We start from the raw sequence: 17355 nt of genomic DNA on the forward strand, positions 1-17355 counted from the left end.
AAAATTAAAAATTAAGAAGTTTAACATTTAAATATTAACCAAACGCAACTTTTTTCCAAAGAATGTATGTTTATTTGAGTTACTCAAAAAATTTTGGAACAGGTTTAATGTGGATAACTGGTCTCATTAAGTAAATTTCCTTTCCTTGTTTTTATACAACATTAAAAATGTTTGAATTTAACAATTTTACATAATCCTATTGCAAAAAATAATATGGGACATAACTGGGCACCCCAGCTGAGTCATAACCGGGCCTTTTCATAGTTTAAAGTTTATATGTATGTATATTTTTTATAGACACTACAAATTCACATAAATCCTTATAGGATCACAAAATATACGGCAAATAGAATATTTTAATGCATTACACTCACATTTTCACTGTTAAGTTTACAAAATTTTGGTACTTTGAAAAAAATCAAAAAAACTTTTTCGCACGATTTTCAACACGATGTTTGGTACGCATATATACAATACGATTATTAACGTTGGGGTCTGTCCAAAAACTGCAGAACGTCTAACAAACATGATTTACAGGGCTCAAACTGTCATTCAATACCGCATTTCAAAAATATTTGAGAATGTCACAACTGGGCCTGAGTCACAACTGGGCCCTCTCCCCTATATATTCGTTTTAATAAATTAACAAACCAGAGCTGGACAAAGAAAAAACTCAATATTACAAAGGTTGTTCTTTTGTATAATTTATATATATACATATATATATGTATATATATATATATATATATAGTTATAATGTATGTATTAATAGAGATTTGTTTTGGTATAACAATTACAAATTACAAAATTACACGAAACGACATATTACACAATAAAATACATAATATGTGTGCATATCTGCAGCTAGGGTTACGAAGAGGGAGGGACGACAAAATTATTGAATATAGCAAATGTTTTGCAATAATTTATCATATAGTTAATATTATATATATATATATATATATATACATATATATATATGATAATAATAATGTGTATGTGTATATGTGTATGGTATGCATATGATTCATAATTACTTAAAGAACTAGAAAACATCATCATCATCATAATCATTATCATCATCTAAGCGATCATTGATCGCATTTGTTGTTGTTGTTTTAAGTGTTAGCAATAGCAATAATTAGATTGAATTTTTACTTGCTAATTTTGTGTTTTTTTTTTTTTTTTGTTGCATAAATTCATAAATTAAATAATTTCTTAGGACACTTTTTGCAAAACTTAAAAAAAAAAAAAAAAAAAAAAACAAACAAATTGTGTGTGTGATTTGTGTTTGAAGCTTATTGATTTATATATATGTCAATATTTATATATATTTTAGTTTGTTATGCAGTTATTGCCTTAGTTGCAACTTGTTGCCAATTTCCGTTTAGGCCAGAATGTGTACGAAGGCAAAATCCTTGCTTTGCATATGCATATTGAATTTATCATATTATTACATTAATTATTAGACGACGGCATTCTAGGAATTGTTTCAATTTATGCACAAAGCAGATTTAGTTTTATTTAGTTATGTATATTTCTTCTCCCTTCTTTTGCTCCTGTTTTCTTCTTTTTTTTTTTTCTTCCTTTCGCCTTTGGGTTTAAAGGGAGGGGGGACGACGACACATTCCTCGATTGATTGTTATTTTATCTCGTAAATTTGCCGCATTCTTTCTTTATCTCCACTTCTCTCTGATCTGCTTCATTTTTTGTTTCTATCTGTTTTTCTTTCTGGGTCTTCTGTGCCTCACTTTCTTTAGTTTTACATGTTTCCGCCTCTCTAGTATCTGCTATTGCTGAACTGTGAATTCATTGCCGAATTTACGGCCGAAGAGGCCGCCTCCTGGACGTGCTGATTACGTAGGAATTCCGTGGTGAATTCGGCTTGAGCCTTGGCCATACTTGCTCCAGTACTACGATAGATCGTATGGATTTTGGTAATCATTAATACATTGGCTGCCGCTACAGTGGCAAAGCAGAAGGCAACAATCAATAACAACAAGCCCACAATGATGCCGGCGGGTTCAGCGTCAAATTGACTGATGGCCTTTATAAAGCCGCAGTAGCCCCAATCGTTAAATCCAATGGCCTGGATCACTGTATAAACGGTTTGAAAGAAATACACGAAAAAGAAGACCATGAAATTGAAACTCGAATCGTTGCGGAAGGCCTTATAGGCCGGACGAAACCTGACAAAAGATAAATATATATAATAGAATATGACAGAAAAAAAATTCAACAATATTTTGCAACTTACCAGCAAACATAGGAGGCGGGTGTAAAGAGAACTGTGTAAAATATGGCCAAAAAGAAAGTAACAAACTCATGCTGATGGAAGATCAAAATGAGGCCACCAATTACGTTGGCCACCAGTGTGAGAGTGTAGACTGGAAAAGGATTAAATTAAAATTAGCATTAACAGCTGTTTAACTAGGTTATACAGTGGATTATATGGTTCGATTGGCAACTGATAATTCCAAATTCATATTAAATCTTATGTTTTAATGACTATTTATTATTTTCTATTGTTCGTTGTAAAAGCCTAAAAGCGTCTACTCTCTATAACATTTATTTTTTCCTTTAACATTTTAACTCTGCGCATTCATTCGACCTGTCTAGTTTTCCATCTCTTTTGGAGTTCCTTTTTTTCCTCGAATGGATTTTACACACCTTAATATCTGACCTTTCCCTAATCTGATTTCCTTTTCGATTATCTGCTTATTCTCATTTTCATAGGTGATTAATCAAATGTTTACTCAATGTCATGACTCATACTCCCCTCTCTCCACCATCATTATTGTTATCATCATCATCATCATTGTGACCATTATTACGACCACAACAAAGAAACTATTCGACTTAACTTATCAGTAAGGCTATAAAATGAATTTTGCCCACATTTTAGCATTTTTAGAATACTTACACATCCAAATGTAGTACAAATGCTTAACCAGTTTCTGAAACTCTGGCGGTATCTCAACCTCGAAATCCTGATAGAAGCATGGCTTAACACAGAAATTATCGGGCAATGGGGGCCAATTATTCAACTGGGGAACATTTCCGCCTTGCAGCTGCTGTTCGCGGCGATCCAATTCAGCGGCCTTTCGATCAAGTTCCTCTTGGCGGCGCTTAAAGAGAATGAAAAGAAAATATAAATAAAATAAACAAGCAAGAAAAAACCAAACAGAATTTTGTTTGAGTAAGTAAAAAGAAATGAAATCAAGCCAGAGGTTTTCGTTTTGATAAGCCGAGTGTGTGTCGGTGTGCATGTGCGAGTGTGTGAGTGCGCGAGTGGGTGGACGACACAGAGCTGGCCTTTATGTGGCAACAACGTCGGCAGCAGCCACATCAATGCACAGGCCAAACCACAAATGTATCTGTGTGGGTACAGTGGGAGCCCCTTAGGATCGACCACATTAACATTTGCTATTCAGATTCGTTTTCCTAAGTAACTTAGCTATAACTTGTTGAGATTTTTAATCATTTAACCCTATTCGGTATTCACTTTTAATGATATGTATGTACATATATAATTGGATAGTCTTACGGATCTTCAAACGTTCGGCTGAGAATTCTTTAAGAACAAGGATCATATACATATAGAGATACCTTAAGGCGGGAATTGGTATATATATCTCCAACAATTTCTGTTATATTCGGAGTCTACTGTATGTGTAATGCGAGAGCTACTTTAACTGTTTGTCGCTCGAAATTGTATGCCTTTGCTTTGGCCCCGCTCTGGTTTCATAATATTGATGATTCAATAGATATTTGGTTTAAATGGAATAGGTGGTAGGGTAGTTAGATGCATGGATGGCTACCTGGAGCTCCTGATTTGTGATTTGTATGCTGGTGCTAGGCGCTGAGGCGCCCAACGAACTAGTCTGCGGTGGCGGAATGTTCTGTGACAGCGGCTGAACCACTGCCGCTGTGTTGGATGAGTTAATTTGCAGCTGTGGCGGTGGTTTGGCCTGTTCCTCGAATGGATTGTAATCCTCCAAAGAGACCTGGGCGGCACCAGATTGATTGTTCCTTCGAGCTTGTTGTATAGCAGGGTCCTAAAATAACAAATGCAAGAAAAACAATCAAAGAGTGTGGGAAAAAAAACATCAACATATGCAAAAGCTGACTGTATGCATAGGTATGCATATATATACGTGTGTGTGTGTTGGTGTATGGGGGCGGGCGGCGTTTATGTGTGAGTGTGTGTGTGGGTTTTTTCTTTTTTGTCAAGAGAGCAGCCTTACCGCAAAAGGATTGTCCAGATTGGGCTCACCAAATGGATTTTCATCAAAACCGGAGCCCGACATTATTGCCCTTGATAATAACTGGCTAAACTTGTAAACTGTTCAACTAAACGCACTTCGACTTCCTCTTTTTCTTCGGCCTATATATATGTAAGTATATTTTTCTCTTCGTTTCTTTCTACTTGCGCCCTTTCAAAGCTGTGTCATCTAACAGTGCTGCCAACTTACTTTTTTCGCATATGTCGATATCGCTGAAGTTGATGCCACACTAACTGTTATCGCTTATCGATAGTTTTTAACTGGGTTGTAAGAAATTCGATTTTATTTAGACAAAATCCCATAAAACGAAACTTGAAAGTGAAGAGTACTCCTCACATACATATTCATATGGCACACAATTTTACCCATCGTTTGGCTTGTAGTCACCAAAACCGCAATGCGATAGTGGTGATCAATTCAAATACAGCGTTTCTATCGGTGGGTACAATCGATTTATTGGCCATCTCTATATTGCGGTTTTGTTTCACCAAACAGTTGTTGATAATTTCGTTTTAAAACATCTTCACTTCAGTTTGTTCGTTCCCATTGATCGTTCGGCAAGTTTCTGTTCACTATCCTGGTAAAATGTCGAAGCCTGCATACAAAGTTGGTGAGTCTGAAAATAGCACTTTAGAAGAAAAGAAAAGAATGCTACTTGTGGCAAAAGACTACATACTCCTCCGCATGTGAACTAAGTGCCGGCTGTTGCGCTCTTACGCATGTGTGCGAAAGAGAGGTTAAAGGGAGCTCTGCGAGCACGTTGTTTTGTTGCCAGGCTGCTTGATGCTATTGGAACCATAAACATATGTCCACCATCACATTGTTGCTTATCTCTATTTTTGTCTTTCTTTTCTCTAATCGCTTTCCAAAACAGCCGATATCAGTCTGGCCGAATGGGGACGCAAGGCCATCATTATTGCTGAAAATGAGATGCCCGGTCTAATGGCCTGCCGGAAGAAGTACGGTCCTTCCAAAATTCTGAAAGGTGCCCGCATCACTGGTTGCCTCCACATGACCGTCCAGACGGCTGTTCTCATCGAAACTTTGGTGGAGCTGGGCGCTGAGGTAAGGAGTGGGGAAATTATCTGTTTTTTTGTTTACGCATCGAAATGAAAATGAAAAGAATCTATTTTCGCCTTAACTTGGGGGGTAATGGCGAAGGGAGGGTATAGGTTAGGTAAGAGCAAGTTCAAGGCTTAAAAGATAAGACTGACAATCAAAAGGGTCACCATGCATGAGACCTCTCTTTAGTTCGTTCAATCTATTGATATGCTAACAAGATGTTTCACTTCCTATGACTTGACAATAATTTATTTTTTTCAGCATCTGTCGCACTTTTTCCTTTTTGAATTTTTGTCAAAACAAATGACTTTACAAAAAATAACAAAATAACTTCCATAGAATTCTCTCGAGCAATCTTTAAGTCAATTTTGATTTTTGAACACATTTAAAAAAAATTAACAAAAGCGCCAACTAAACGATAAAATTAATATTATTTATTCACCTTGAAAACGTTTAATTAGTAAAAGTAACAACTAAATGATAAGATTAAAACAGTCAATTTTCAAAACTTTTTTCATTGTTAAACTTTCCGAGTTTGGAAATTGGTTTTCAATTTTAGACAGATTCTGTAAAAAGTATATATATTAACAAATATTAATTAAATAATAACTTTGGTATTCCGGCAACAGGAAATTATTGTAGAAGTTTTCAATTATTGGAAACGAATTGGTTCATTAGTTTTATCTACAAATGTGTAATAATTTTGCCAGCTTTTCGGTTTTATAGTGTTCCATTAAAATAAGTTCTAAAGGATTTTATTTTGTATTCTTTCAGGTGCAATGGTCGAGCTGTAATATTTTCAGTACCCAGGATAATGCAGCAGCTGCTATTGCTGCCACCGGAGTCCCAGTTTATGCATGGAAGGGTGAAACTGAAGAAGAATACCTGTGGTGTATTGAACAGACCCTTGTCTTTCCCGATGGCCAGCCTTTGAATATGATTTTGGATGATGGCGGTGATCTAACCAATTTGGTGCACGAGAAATTCCCCCAGTATCTGAAGGGTATCAAGGGTCTAAGTGAAGAGACAACAACTGGTGTTCACAACTTGTACAAAATGTTCAAGGAAGGACGCTTGGGTGTGCCGGCGATTAATGTGAACGATTCGGTGACAAAGAGCAAGTTCGACAATCTCTATGGATGTCGCGAGTCTCTGATCGATGGCATCAAACGGGCCACCGATGTGATGATTGCTGGCAAAGTGTGCTGTGTTGCCGGCTACGGTGATGTTGGCAAGGGTTGCGCACAGGCACTGAAGGGCTTCGGCGGCCGTGTGATAGTCACCGAAATCGATCCCATCAATGCTCTACAGGCAGCCATGGAAGGCTATGAAGTAACCACCATGGAGGAGGCCAGCAAGGAGGCCTCAATCTATGTGACCACCACCGGTTGTCGGGACATCATCACATCGGAGCATTTACTTCAGATGCCCGACGATTCGATTGTCTGCAATATTGGGCACTTTGACTGCGAAATCGATGTCGATTGGCTCAACGCGAATGCCAAGGTGAAGGTCAATGTAAAACCACAAGTGGATCGTTACACCATGCCAAATGGTCGTCACATTATCGTTTTGGCCGAAGGACGTCTGGTCAACTTGGGCTGCGCCCATGGACATCCCAGTTTCGTTATGTCCAATTCCTTTACCAATCAGGTTCTAGCCCAAATTGAACTATTTACCAAATCTGATCAATACACGGTTGGAGTGCACGTTCTGCCCAAATTGCTTGACGAAGAGGTGGCTAGTCTGCATCTGGAAAAACTGGGTGTCAAGCTAACCAAATTGACAGAGAAACAGGCCGCCTATCTGGGTGTACCACAGAATGGACCCTTCAAGCCCGATCACTACAGATACTAATATAATTGTTAAAAACATTGTTACATATACATACATACATACATACTGTGTTTGTTTTTTCCTCCAACTAAGCTCCAATAAAATTCTAATTCTATATAGGCAACTCACGTACCAAACTCTCTCCCCTGATAAAGAGGGGCGAGAGAGTAAGGAGAGAGTGCAAACAACAAAATAGTTAACATGCTTTCATCATTTCAGCCGGTTCTCTCGCTAAGACACTGTGTACTATGGGTGAATTTGACACCATTTTTGAATTCAAAATGATCTCTGTATCTATATTATTATATCTGTACATCATCGAGATGCATATAATTTCTCTTAAGATATCAATTTTGATTACCTTTGTATGTCAAATTTTGTATTTTATCATATCCCAACATTAATTGCTTTAGAATTGACGATGTTGATTTGGCCCACAGTAGACTGGTTTGTCTCTGTCTCGTTCTGGTGGATTGAAGAGGGATCTTTGCTTTGCTTACAACTCATGCTATCTGTCCTTGTCTCGCCACTAGAGATGTCAGCATGGGGCTAGGTAGAGAGAGTTGCATTTATTTTGCACTCATCGTGCAGCTAGCAATGTAACTTCTCATTCCCAGATTTGTGCCCGATCTAGCCAGTGGGACAACTCATTAACGCTTCAGTTCTTCCAGTTCTCATCATTATATAAAAAGAAAACAAAAACAATTAGGTATAATTGTCAGAGAATTTCATCAGCAACAGGTGGCAAAGAGAAGGAGATAACAGAGATGAATGGAAAAAGCTCATGGGGATGGTGGATGCTAGTGATGTGGTGTTGCTGCTGCTACTGGCCCTCACCCACAGCCAGTTGGATGGCACATTTTATGCCCAAGGACCTGGAAGTTCATATGGAGAAGTCCGCTCAAGTGATACTCTCAGTGGAGAATGTTGAGCCCTCCGTTTTGCAGCATCCTCAGCGTTACAGCTTCCGTTTGGAGAGCTCCCACCAAGATTTGGCTAAAGTGGCCGATGAAAATGCCAGTATACCTATTGACCTGATCGATGTGAACACCGGCAAATGGTCTGGCCCAATACACGTGTTGGGCCATTTTCTAGGCACAAGCAAGATCACAGTCCACCTTGTGGATGGCCAGCTCAATACCAGTCAATTACCCACAAATGGCAGCAGTGACAGCTCGTTGGAGGTGAGAGTGGTGCGGCCGGAACGGGTGGTGGATCATGTATTTGTGGGTTCGATCATTTTGCTAATGTCATTGGTGTACATCAATTTTGGAGCTGCCCTAAATATAGAGGTTTTGCGTGGCTTAATCACACGTCCGGTGGCTCCCAGCATTGGCTTTATAATGCAAGTGGTGGGCATGCCCCTGCTCAGTTATGCCTTGGGTGTCTTCATTTTCCCCCAGGCACCGGCCATGCAGCTGGGTCTCTTCTTCACCGGCATCTCTCCCAGCGGGGGAGCCTCGAATACTTGGTCGGCTGTACTGGGGGGCAATATCAATCTATCGGTTCTTATGACCACCATTAGCAATGTGGCCGCCTTTGCCACGATGCCGCTGTGGATATTCACGTTGGGACAACTGATATTCGAACGTGCCGGCATGGTGGTGCCCTATAGCAAGATAGCGACATATTGCGCCAGTCTTATAGTGCCTCTGCTGATTGGCCTGGCCATACAAAGATGTTCGCCACGTCTGACCCGTCTGTTGGTCCGCCTGCTGAAGCCCATCTCCGCCAGCCTCATACTCTTTATCATCATATTCGCCATTATCACCAATTTCTATCTATTTCAACTATTCTCGTGGCAGGTGAGTAAATCCTTTTGGCTTAATCTAGACTTAAATTAAAGTTTGTTCGTTCCCCCTTCTCTTCAGATAGCCGCTGCTGGTTTCGCTTTACCAAGTCTGGGATATGCCATCGCCTGGCTAACTGCCAAACTGTTGAATCAAAATTCATCCGATGCTCTCACCATAGCCATTGAGACGGGTATACAGAATACGGGAATTGCAATATTCTTTTTGCGCACAACCTTGCAGCAACCACAGGCCGATCTCACCACAGTGGTGCCCGTGTCAGTGGCCATAATGACGCCTCTGCCACTGTTGGGAATCTATCTATACAGGCGTTTCTCTGGAGGCCTCAAGGTGAACGAAGCGCCTGCCTTGTCGGAGCGCGAGCGCGAGAGGATCGTATAGCAATACAAGTTGGTGTAGGAGCGGGGACTCTTTGTATTAACCACTTGCACTTGGGTGTTCCAGATTGTTACCTTTTTGTATTGGGAATGCAATGAATTAACATTCCTCCACCTCTTGGCCAATGAACAATGAACCACTGAATTTCACATAGTCCTTATTTCTAAGAAACCCTAGACCAAAATGGCAGATATTACAAATGCTTCCCCCGATTAGAGTCCACTATATACCATATATTATATACTCCTTATATATACATATGTATATAATATAATCAATATTATATTTTTAGCATTTATTTAAGTAAAACTAAATTTACAAGAAGAAAAATCAAAAACGGTTCCTAACTTACTTTTTGAAACTGTTTCAATTCTTTACATTTCCTGTAGTAATACCCCCTGGACCACCTGATCCTCTTGTTGTTGCTGGAAGGTCGCCTCAGTGCTGAGAGCCTGTAAGATTTTCAAGAGACCGAAAATTGTGTGCGGCGCCAATTGAAGTTGACGGAATTCATAAAGAACACGCATATAGTTAATGGTGCCCGAGCTAAGATCGACCCCGTTTAACAAGTTGGGCATGAGATTGTAATAGTTGATGACGCAAAACACTCGTTGCAGATCCTGGGCATTGACACTGGCCACATAGCTGGGCTCGAGACGCTTCTGGCTGAGGAACTCTCTCAGTGGCACACACAGCTCACGGCCGGAGGCTTCCAATTGAAGTTTGAAAATCTCTGTCATCATTTGTATAAGCTCCACTGAGATCAAGGGATGTTTCTCTTCTTGGCCCTGACCCAAATAGGCTTCGAGTAGCTTAATTTGCCACACATCATTGTTGGTGGGCATGGATTTGGTAACATGCTGAAAGTAAGACAAATTTGAAAGCCACAACTACACGATTAACTAGCAGATTTAACTTACGTCGTAAAGGGTCAGATAGACAGGCAAGAGATGCATGCGATCCTTGACGACAGCATTGTAGAAGAGCAGCATCAATTGATGCCGCTTTGTCAACTCTCCATAGCTTAGTTGAGTGCCTTTGGTGTCCAGAAAGCGGCTCAAGAATGGCTTCACCAGACGCTCACTGGCAAATTGTTGCAAATCTCTGGCATCGATTTGCCAACAAATGCTCTGCTCCATGGTCAGAGTTTGGGCCAGCATGCTCTTCAAGCGATCGGGATCCTCCAGATGCGAGAGACAACCAGTGCGTTTCTTAATGTCAATGGGAGCACTCATGGCCAAGGCCATTTCCAATTGATGCCAATTCCGATTGCGCTCAAAGCAGACGGGCCAGTAGTTTTCATCGTTCACAATGACCTTCTTCAGTGAGCTTAGCTCCGGCAGAATGCATGGTGCGATGGGTAGACGACGTAGCTCCGAGGATCCGATTTCCATAACAGAAATGTGGCATAAACACAACTGATGTGAATCAATGTCTCGTGGCAAAAACAGGCGAGGCTCCACAGCCAACACATAAAGATGACGCAGTGCCTGAAGATGGTAACTAAATTGGGAGTGGGAGTAAAGTTGAGTCTACTAATTGATGGTCAAATGGCCAAATGGCTTACCGATTATCATTGCTATGTATGGGAAATTTGGGAAAGAAGGCACACACCAATGCTGCAATAGATTCCGGCGTTTTGGCAATGGTGAAACGTCCGGCACCCAAAAAAGTAGGCCTAACGACATGTGGATGGCCATGTGGGAGCCATAGGTAATGTGCGGATATTGTGGACCCACGCGTGATCTTAGATAGCGAATAATACGCAAAATCTCACAATTACCAGAACCGGCAAAGACCAAGGATATGGATATGAGTAAAACCATTAGGCAGCTCTCTACAGTCGTGCGACCGGCACATTCCCCATGGGTGTACTCGGAAATCCAAGGAATTCCTTAATCACATGACGCAAGGTACGAAAAGCTACAGGGTTCTCAGTTCCGGCGTATTTAAGGCCAATGCAAAAGGCAGCTCCGGCTAGAATGTTGCAATACGCTTGACTAAACAAAAAAATTTAAAAAGATTGGATTAATCCTTTCAAGAAGCAAGCAATATCTGATTGCTAACTTACGTGATAGCTTCAAAGTCAACTTCACCATCCTCCGCGGGTCGGGGATCCTCTTCTTCGGCTCGGTTGGAGGCATTACGCAAATGGATCCGCAACGGTTCGGGGAATTGAGCCTGAAACCATTTGCTGTCCGGTTGCACTTGTTGCCATAAAATTAAACCACGTGCAATTGTCCGTAGGAGAAGAAAATCTGGACGCACCATGTCGAGAAGGTAACGTGAATCTGGTGGCCTCATCCATTCGGCAATTGCCTGATTGCCCGAATCAAAAAAACATTAAACCCAATGCCAGAGTAGCTCCTGGAGCGGTAACATCTATATTTACATTGTCACCCTCACGCACTTGGAATGAGGCGAGACGATATTTCTCCTTCTGAGAACCCGAGATGGGTCTCTTTGCCCCGCCCACCATATAATAGTGCAAGGTGTCGGGCAATTGAAGATCCCTTAGACCCGCCGGCGATTCACCCTGCCCCAGGGTGACCAATCCGAGTGATAATCCCGCTGTCATGGCATAAGACTCCCTTTCCACACTGTTCTCCATTTCAGGGCCAGGCGGACGACCAATTTCCTGGAGCAGAACCTCGGCAATGTGCCGCTTAGCCGAACCCTGGTATAACAAACCGATTCCCATTAGAGCAGCCACCTGAGTGCTCTGCGGTATGTCCAGCTCCATGGCAGTGGCCGGCAGCAGAGCCTCCAAGTGAACGCTCAACAATTTGGTGATTTTTGTATCCATGGTGGAGCGATGGGCAGCCGAAATGCCTAATAGTAATCCTACACTGGTCATCTCGTCGCATTTCACTAGATACTTAAATACACTCATAAAGGAGAGGCTCTTGAGATGTCCATTTAGACCCAATGCCATCAGGAAGCCGGCATGCTCCAAGGCGTTGTTGGCCTGAGATTTGGGCTTGTTGTAAACAATCCATGTCGAATCGATATCCTGGGCATGGGGTGAAACCTTTAGCCCAGAGGCGACTCCATTGTGAAATGATGGCCACATATGCATATTGGCTGGAAATTCAATTTGCTGCATCTCGATGGTTGTGCCCTTGACGGGTTCCTTGCCCACTAGGCACAGTTTGGGCATTGTCATGTTGTCGCTGGGCTTGGGCATTATGGTGCGCAGGGTGAACATGCCGCGTCCCAAGGGCAGGGTCATGGTTCGTGAGCACAGAGCGAACAATTGCTTTTCCTGCTCTTCGATGAACTCATGGTCACTGGTTCCCGGTGATTGTTGCACCTCAATGGGCACTGGTTCGGAGCTGTTTAGCAGGCGACGCACCTCCTCCACACGCATATCGTCGGGAAAGCGTAAGCGCAATAGCTTGGTATCCATATTGTCCATGTCATCGTGCCGCAAATGCTCCGGCTCCGTGACACCAGCCTCGTTCTCCACATGTGTGCGTGGTGAGAGGCTATCCTCTTTGTATACTTGGCCCACCGTACCACCGCCATCTCCTGCGCCTGCATGCAATTGGGCCTCTAGAAAAGGTAACTGAGCATGGGCAGCCAATTCGGGTCTTAGGATCAATTCATAGCTAGCCTTTGAAGCCCCCATGGGTGGCTCTAGGCGTGCCTCTTCGAGAGTTTCGGCTATAATCAAGTGTATGGCAGCTGGCAATCGTTCGATATCCTCTCGTGTCATCTCCAGAGCCATCAACAGCTCCAACACTTGATGACAACGCGGCACATTTAATGAGATGCTTCGCTTTGCCCGCTTGGGATAGTTTGCTTGCACTGCATCGCTCAGCTCCAGACGCTGCCACCACGATTTCAGTTTAGTTTGACCATGGCGGGTGAGGGCCAAGAGCTGGATAAGATTGCGACTTCGCTCGTTGATGCATTCCATGTAGGTGTAGGGTAAATTGACATCCTCCTTGCCCAAGAGAACCATTTCCAATTGACCATAGATACTGGGAGCGGGCACACGCAATAGCTCCTGGTTAAGCATCAGGGCACCATGTTCCACCCCCAGGCGGCACAATTTTGTTGCTTTGTGCATCAATTCGGGATAGTCAAGGGAATAATGGAATATATAGCTATCCAGTTGCATATCTATGGCCATTTGATGCAGAAACGTGGCCAAATATGAACAGGATGAGCCCTGGAATACTGTATCTAACTTGAGATCCTCATAAAAGCAGATGTAGGCCATAAAATATGGCCGGAATCATATTGAATAAAGGAGCACTAGTGTCCACACTGTAGCTTTGCATGTCCCACGGCGGAATGCCACAACTGGGCGCCAATGTTGTCTGCATCAGCAAAAATTCCCAATCATCATCCGTATATTCTTCACTATCATTATATTTGCGACGCTTCTTTGGTTCATCCTGTATAGAGGACGATGTGTTGGCCGTTGACGATTGGTGGAGCGGTGGAGTATTACAGCGTTCATAGTTGTCGCCACCGCCTCCCCAACCCGCCTGCACTGGCTCCCGATGTGCAGCCCATAAGGGCCAATAATGTGGTCCGGAATAATTGCCATTCCTGCTCAATACTATAATCTCGTGATCCGGGCGGATTACGCGCACTATACCAGCGTATGATGAAATGCAGGAACTGCGTGGGATTTAACACTTGCCGCAGACTGGCCACACAACGACTAATCAGACGTGTGTCGTTGAGCAGGGGCAGAGCAATCCTTAGCATTCGCCCTGTGGCATAAGTTAAGGTCAAACGATTGCCAGCCGGATCTCGCAGCGATTTGCATATATTATGTGCCTGGCGTTGTGCATACGACGAGATCTGCGGCGGAGCCTGGATCGGTGACAGCAAATGCAATTCCTCATCGAAAGCCTGCAAATCAGAGGTAGGAGCAGCTGCCTTGGTGGGCAATAAACTGCTGCGTCTTACTTCCACAAAGGATGTGTTGGCCCCTGTGCCGCTGACTGCCGGCGATTCTGCCAAAGTTGTTGTTACTGTCGGTAGAATTTGACTAGGAGTTACAGTGGGCGCCATTAGGGGTGTTATGTGCACCTTGGAGATGAGTACGGTGCCCGTGTAGAGAATTAAACAACCCCCAGGATCGAGTACGGCGATCATATGCATGCGATTCAGGCCAACAGCATCTTTGGCGGCCAGTGTAGAGGACAAAGTGGACAACTGTACCTCACTCGTTCCATAGCCAGTAAGTAGCACCAATTGAAGGCGACAGGAACGGGCTAACAAATAGCATAAGTATGTCTGACCAACCAGATCAGTGTGTATAAAGGCTCGACTAGCCATTTCACCGAAGTCCGCACGTTGCCTGCCAGCAAAGAGAGAGAGAGAGAGAAATAATAAGATGATGAAATCACTTGAAGGTAACTGAACCTACGAGCTGTATGAATTCTCCGTCCAAATATGCTCCAAACACATTTCCGGCTCAATGGGTTTGGCTGGTTGTACATGCGTAATCTTACGCATATCCTTGACCACCGACATCGAATTATGACTAATGCTGCTATGCAGTTGGCTCAATGGTGTTCCCAAGGATGCACGACTGAAACAAAAGATTAAATCAGTTCAATCTCGACTTGATCGTCCCGTTGAGAACTTACTTAGATTGGCCGAGGACTCCACTAAAGGATTGGGATTGACTTAAACCAAACTTTGAATAGTTACCAAATCCACTGGCCACTTGACTTTTGCCACCCATAAACGATGTGGTCGATAGTTTGCCTAAGATGACAATTGATCAAAGCTTAGGGGGAGGAGAACGAGGAGGGAAAGAAGCAAATTCCTCACCTGCCTTTGTAGAGCTGCCACCTAATTGCGTTTGATGTAGCTCCTGCTGCTGTTGCGTTTGCGGCTGTTGTCCCACAAGGTTGACCTCCTCTGGCGTAACCCTGCGAAGACGAGCCACAAAATGCTTGCCAAATTTTGCATCATACAGAAGAACCAAATCCGAATTCTCAGTGGTGAATACAACACTGAACTCCGGTTCAGTCATATAGCCGGTGGAACTATATGGCGCCGATGTCTTCAAGACGACGGGACATGCCTCATGCAGGGGATGTGACATGGAGAAGAGTCTTGGCATGGGTATAGTTAAGTGCGAGACAAGAGCATTGCTTGAATCCTTCTCCAACAAAAGGCCGTGTTCAGTTTGCCAAAGCTGCGAGACAGGGAAATCCAAGTTGGCTACAAAATCCTCACCATCATCGCAGTATACACGCAAGGAATTCTGATCCATGACACAAATGGCGGTAAGTGAGTCCTCCTCAGGCTGAATGGAAGCCTTCAATTGGGCCAGACGGCCGCGTACAAAAGTGGAGTTGAGAAAGCAGGCAAACTTCACCGGCGTATCGCAAGTGAAGCACATACGCTTAAAGACGCCCACATCCTCGTCATCGTCATCCACCAGACCCTGTGTCCAGACCACTGTGTTGCGGTGCACATATAGCTCCTCCTCATTGTTTACCATATAATCGCACATGGGCTCTTCATGGCTTTCGTATCCCGGTCGCGGACGCAGCAATTCGGGCGGCAGCGATGTCATTTGCTCGGCTGCCGCTGCCTTTGGGCCACATTTCTTGGTCAATTCCATTAGCTGCTGGCGACGTCTATCTCGTTTGTAGCTCTCTTCGTAGTCATCGTAGATCTCCCTTATTAGCCAAAACTCAGTCTGACCACCAGCCGCTCCCCCTTGAGTTTCCTCATCGTCGTCGTCATCGCCGCGAGCTCCTGTGGAGATGTTTACATTCTGCAGCCGCTGCATGAGCACATGTTCGGTGGGTAGATATTTGGTCCTTGTGCCAGGCGGCGCCTGATCCTGGGCACCCGGATGCTCCTTAGCCGCCTGGCGACCGCGCGGAACGAATTCCAATGGCGGTTCTGCGACGGCAATCATTTCTCTAGCAAATGCATCCAGATTTACAATCAAGCAAATATGATAGAATTAAAAATAACAACAACAAGAGAAGAACCAAACAACCAAAAATGCCGGCACCAAATAAGTAAATTCAGTGTGACCAGTGAAAGATAGTTTGGCGCCAGGGCTGGGCAACTTATATCGTTTTTAAAATCCATGTAGATACTGTGATGAACCAAATTTCTGTATAATCAGCTAAACTCACTACCCCTATGGAGTGTGCTTTGATGGTTATCCAAATAAAATAAAACCCCCAAAAAGAAGCGGTCAGTAAACAAATAGAATCACTATATTCTCCAAAAATAAAAACATGACAATTTAAAATTCAGCAATCCAGGGCGAATAATTTTATCTGTCGCCATGTCAGTTCATTAACCGCACCACATTTGAATGTTGATTTGAAAATATCTGTTGTCTAACACTGGTGAAAAATAACGTCTGCTTTTATTTATATTTAAAGTTCTTATTGTATTCGCTTGTCTCGGCCTAAAGCCAACTGGCCTGTAGAAATTAAGACTAATACTAAAGCAGCGACAGGATCATGGTAAAAAAGAACATAATTTTCAGGGAAAAAAAAATTGAATGAAATGTTTAAATAATTTAGATTCAGTTAAGTATGTTTTTCGCAAAAATGTCTTGTGGTCTATTTTCACCAAGTCCTTTCTGGTAGAGCTACAACCCTTAGATTAAGTTTTTCAACAGGTTGTAAGGAATCCCAATTTTAAATTTATCTGATCAGACAAGCATTTCTGAACTATCTGGCATCTCTTGATCAATTGCTTCAGCTCTCTTATGCTGTCTGGCCCGGCAGCTTTTACAACGTTTTTTCTATGCCATTTTGATTTCGTGCTCTTGTTTTTATTGTTTGTTGGCCAAAAAAATATTTGATTTTTAATTGGAAAATGAAATTTTTAACAAAACGGCAACACAAACGTAAAAAGAAAGTAGAAATTTTCAATCGCTTGGAACAACAACAACACCAGCAACAGTTCTATGCATATCACAGTGAAAAAAATAGATTTCGAATTGGATCTAGAACCGGACAGTGCGGGAA

The 17355-nt window shown here is 42.7% G+C and overlaps 4 protein-coding genes across 4 annotated transcripts; 2 read left to right on the top strand and 2 right to left on the bottom strand.

Annotated features, from left to right (window-relative positions):
- Positions 1–1537: 1537 nt before the first annotated feature.
- Positions 1538–4468, bottom strand: Scamp (secretory carrier membrane protein). Its single transcript, XM_068303387.1, has 5 exons — positions 4248–4468; positions 3822–4058; positions 2924–3128; positions 2258–2387; positions 1538–2189 (listed from the first exon to the last, which is right to left on the bottom strand). The coding sequence occupies exons 1-5, from the start codon at positions 4308–4310 to the stop codon at positions 1781–1783; spliced, it is 1044 nt and encodes a 347-aa protein (XP_068159488.1). The 5' UTR covers positions 4311–4468; the 3' UTR covers positions 1538–1780.
- Positions 4469–4735: 267 nt separating this feature from the next.
- Positions 4736–7377, top strand: Ahcy (adenosylhomocysteinase). The gene is made up of 3 exons (XM_068303339.1): positions 4736–4896; positions 5161–5351; positions 6123–7377. The coding sequence occupies exons 1-3, from the start codon at positions 4872–4874 to the stop codon at positions 7203–7205; spliced, it is 1299 nt and encodes a 432-aa protein (XP_068159440.1). The 5' UTR covers positions 4736–4871; the 3' UTR covers positions 7206–7377.
- A 377-nt stretch (positions 7378–7754) lies between these two features.
- LOC137583586 (ileal sodium/bile acid cotransporter) lies at positions 7755–9702 on the top strand. Its single transcript, XM_068298676.1, has 2 exons — positions 7755–8989; positions 9056–9702. The coding sequence occupies exons 1-2, from the start codon at positions 7952–7954 to the stop codon at positions 9374–9376; spliced, it is 1359 nt and encodes a 452-aa protein (XP_068154777.1). The 5' UTR covers positions 7755–7951; the 3' UTR covers positions 9377–9702.
- Positions 9621–16385, bottom strand: shtd (shattered). Its single transcript, XM_068298664.1, is given in 11 exon segments — positions 9621–10233; positions 10294–10876; positions 10941–11046; positions 11049–11240; positions 11243–11373; positions 11445–11713; positions 11715–13583; positions 13585–13860; positions 13862–14696; positions 14766–14930; positions 14989–16385. Coding segments are annotated over 11 exon segments (6204 nt in total). The 5' UTR covers positions 16281–16385; the 3' UTR covers positions 9621–9747.
- Between the last annotated feature and the right edge of the window lie 970 nt (positions 16386–17355).

This window comes from Drosophila tropicalis, unplaced genomic scaffold (genome assembly GCF_018151085.1).
Source record: "Drosophila tropicalis isolate 14030-0801.00 unplaced genomic scaffold, ASM1815108v1 contig_158, whole genome shotgun sequence".
NCBI lineage: Eukaryota > Metazoa > Arthropoda > Insecta > Diptera > Drosophilidae > Drosophila > Drosophila tropicalis.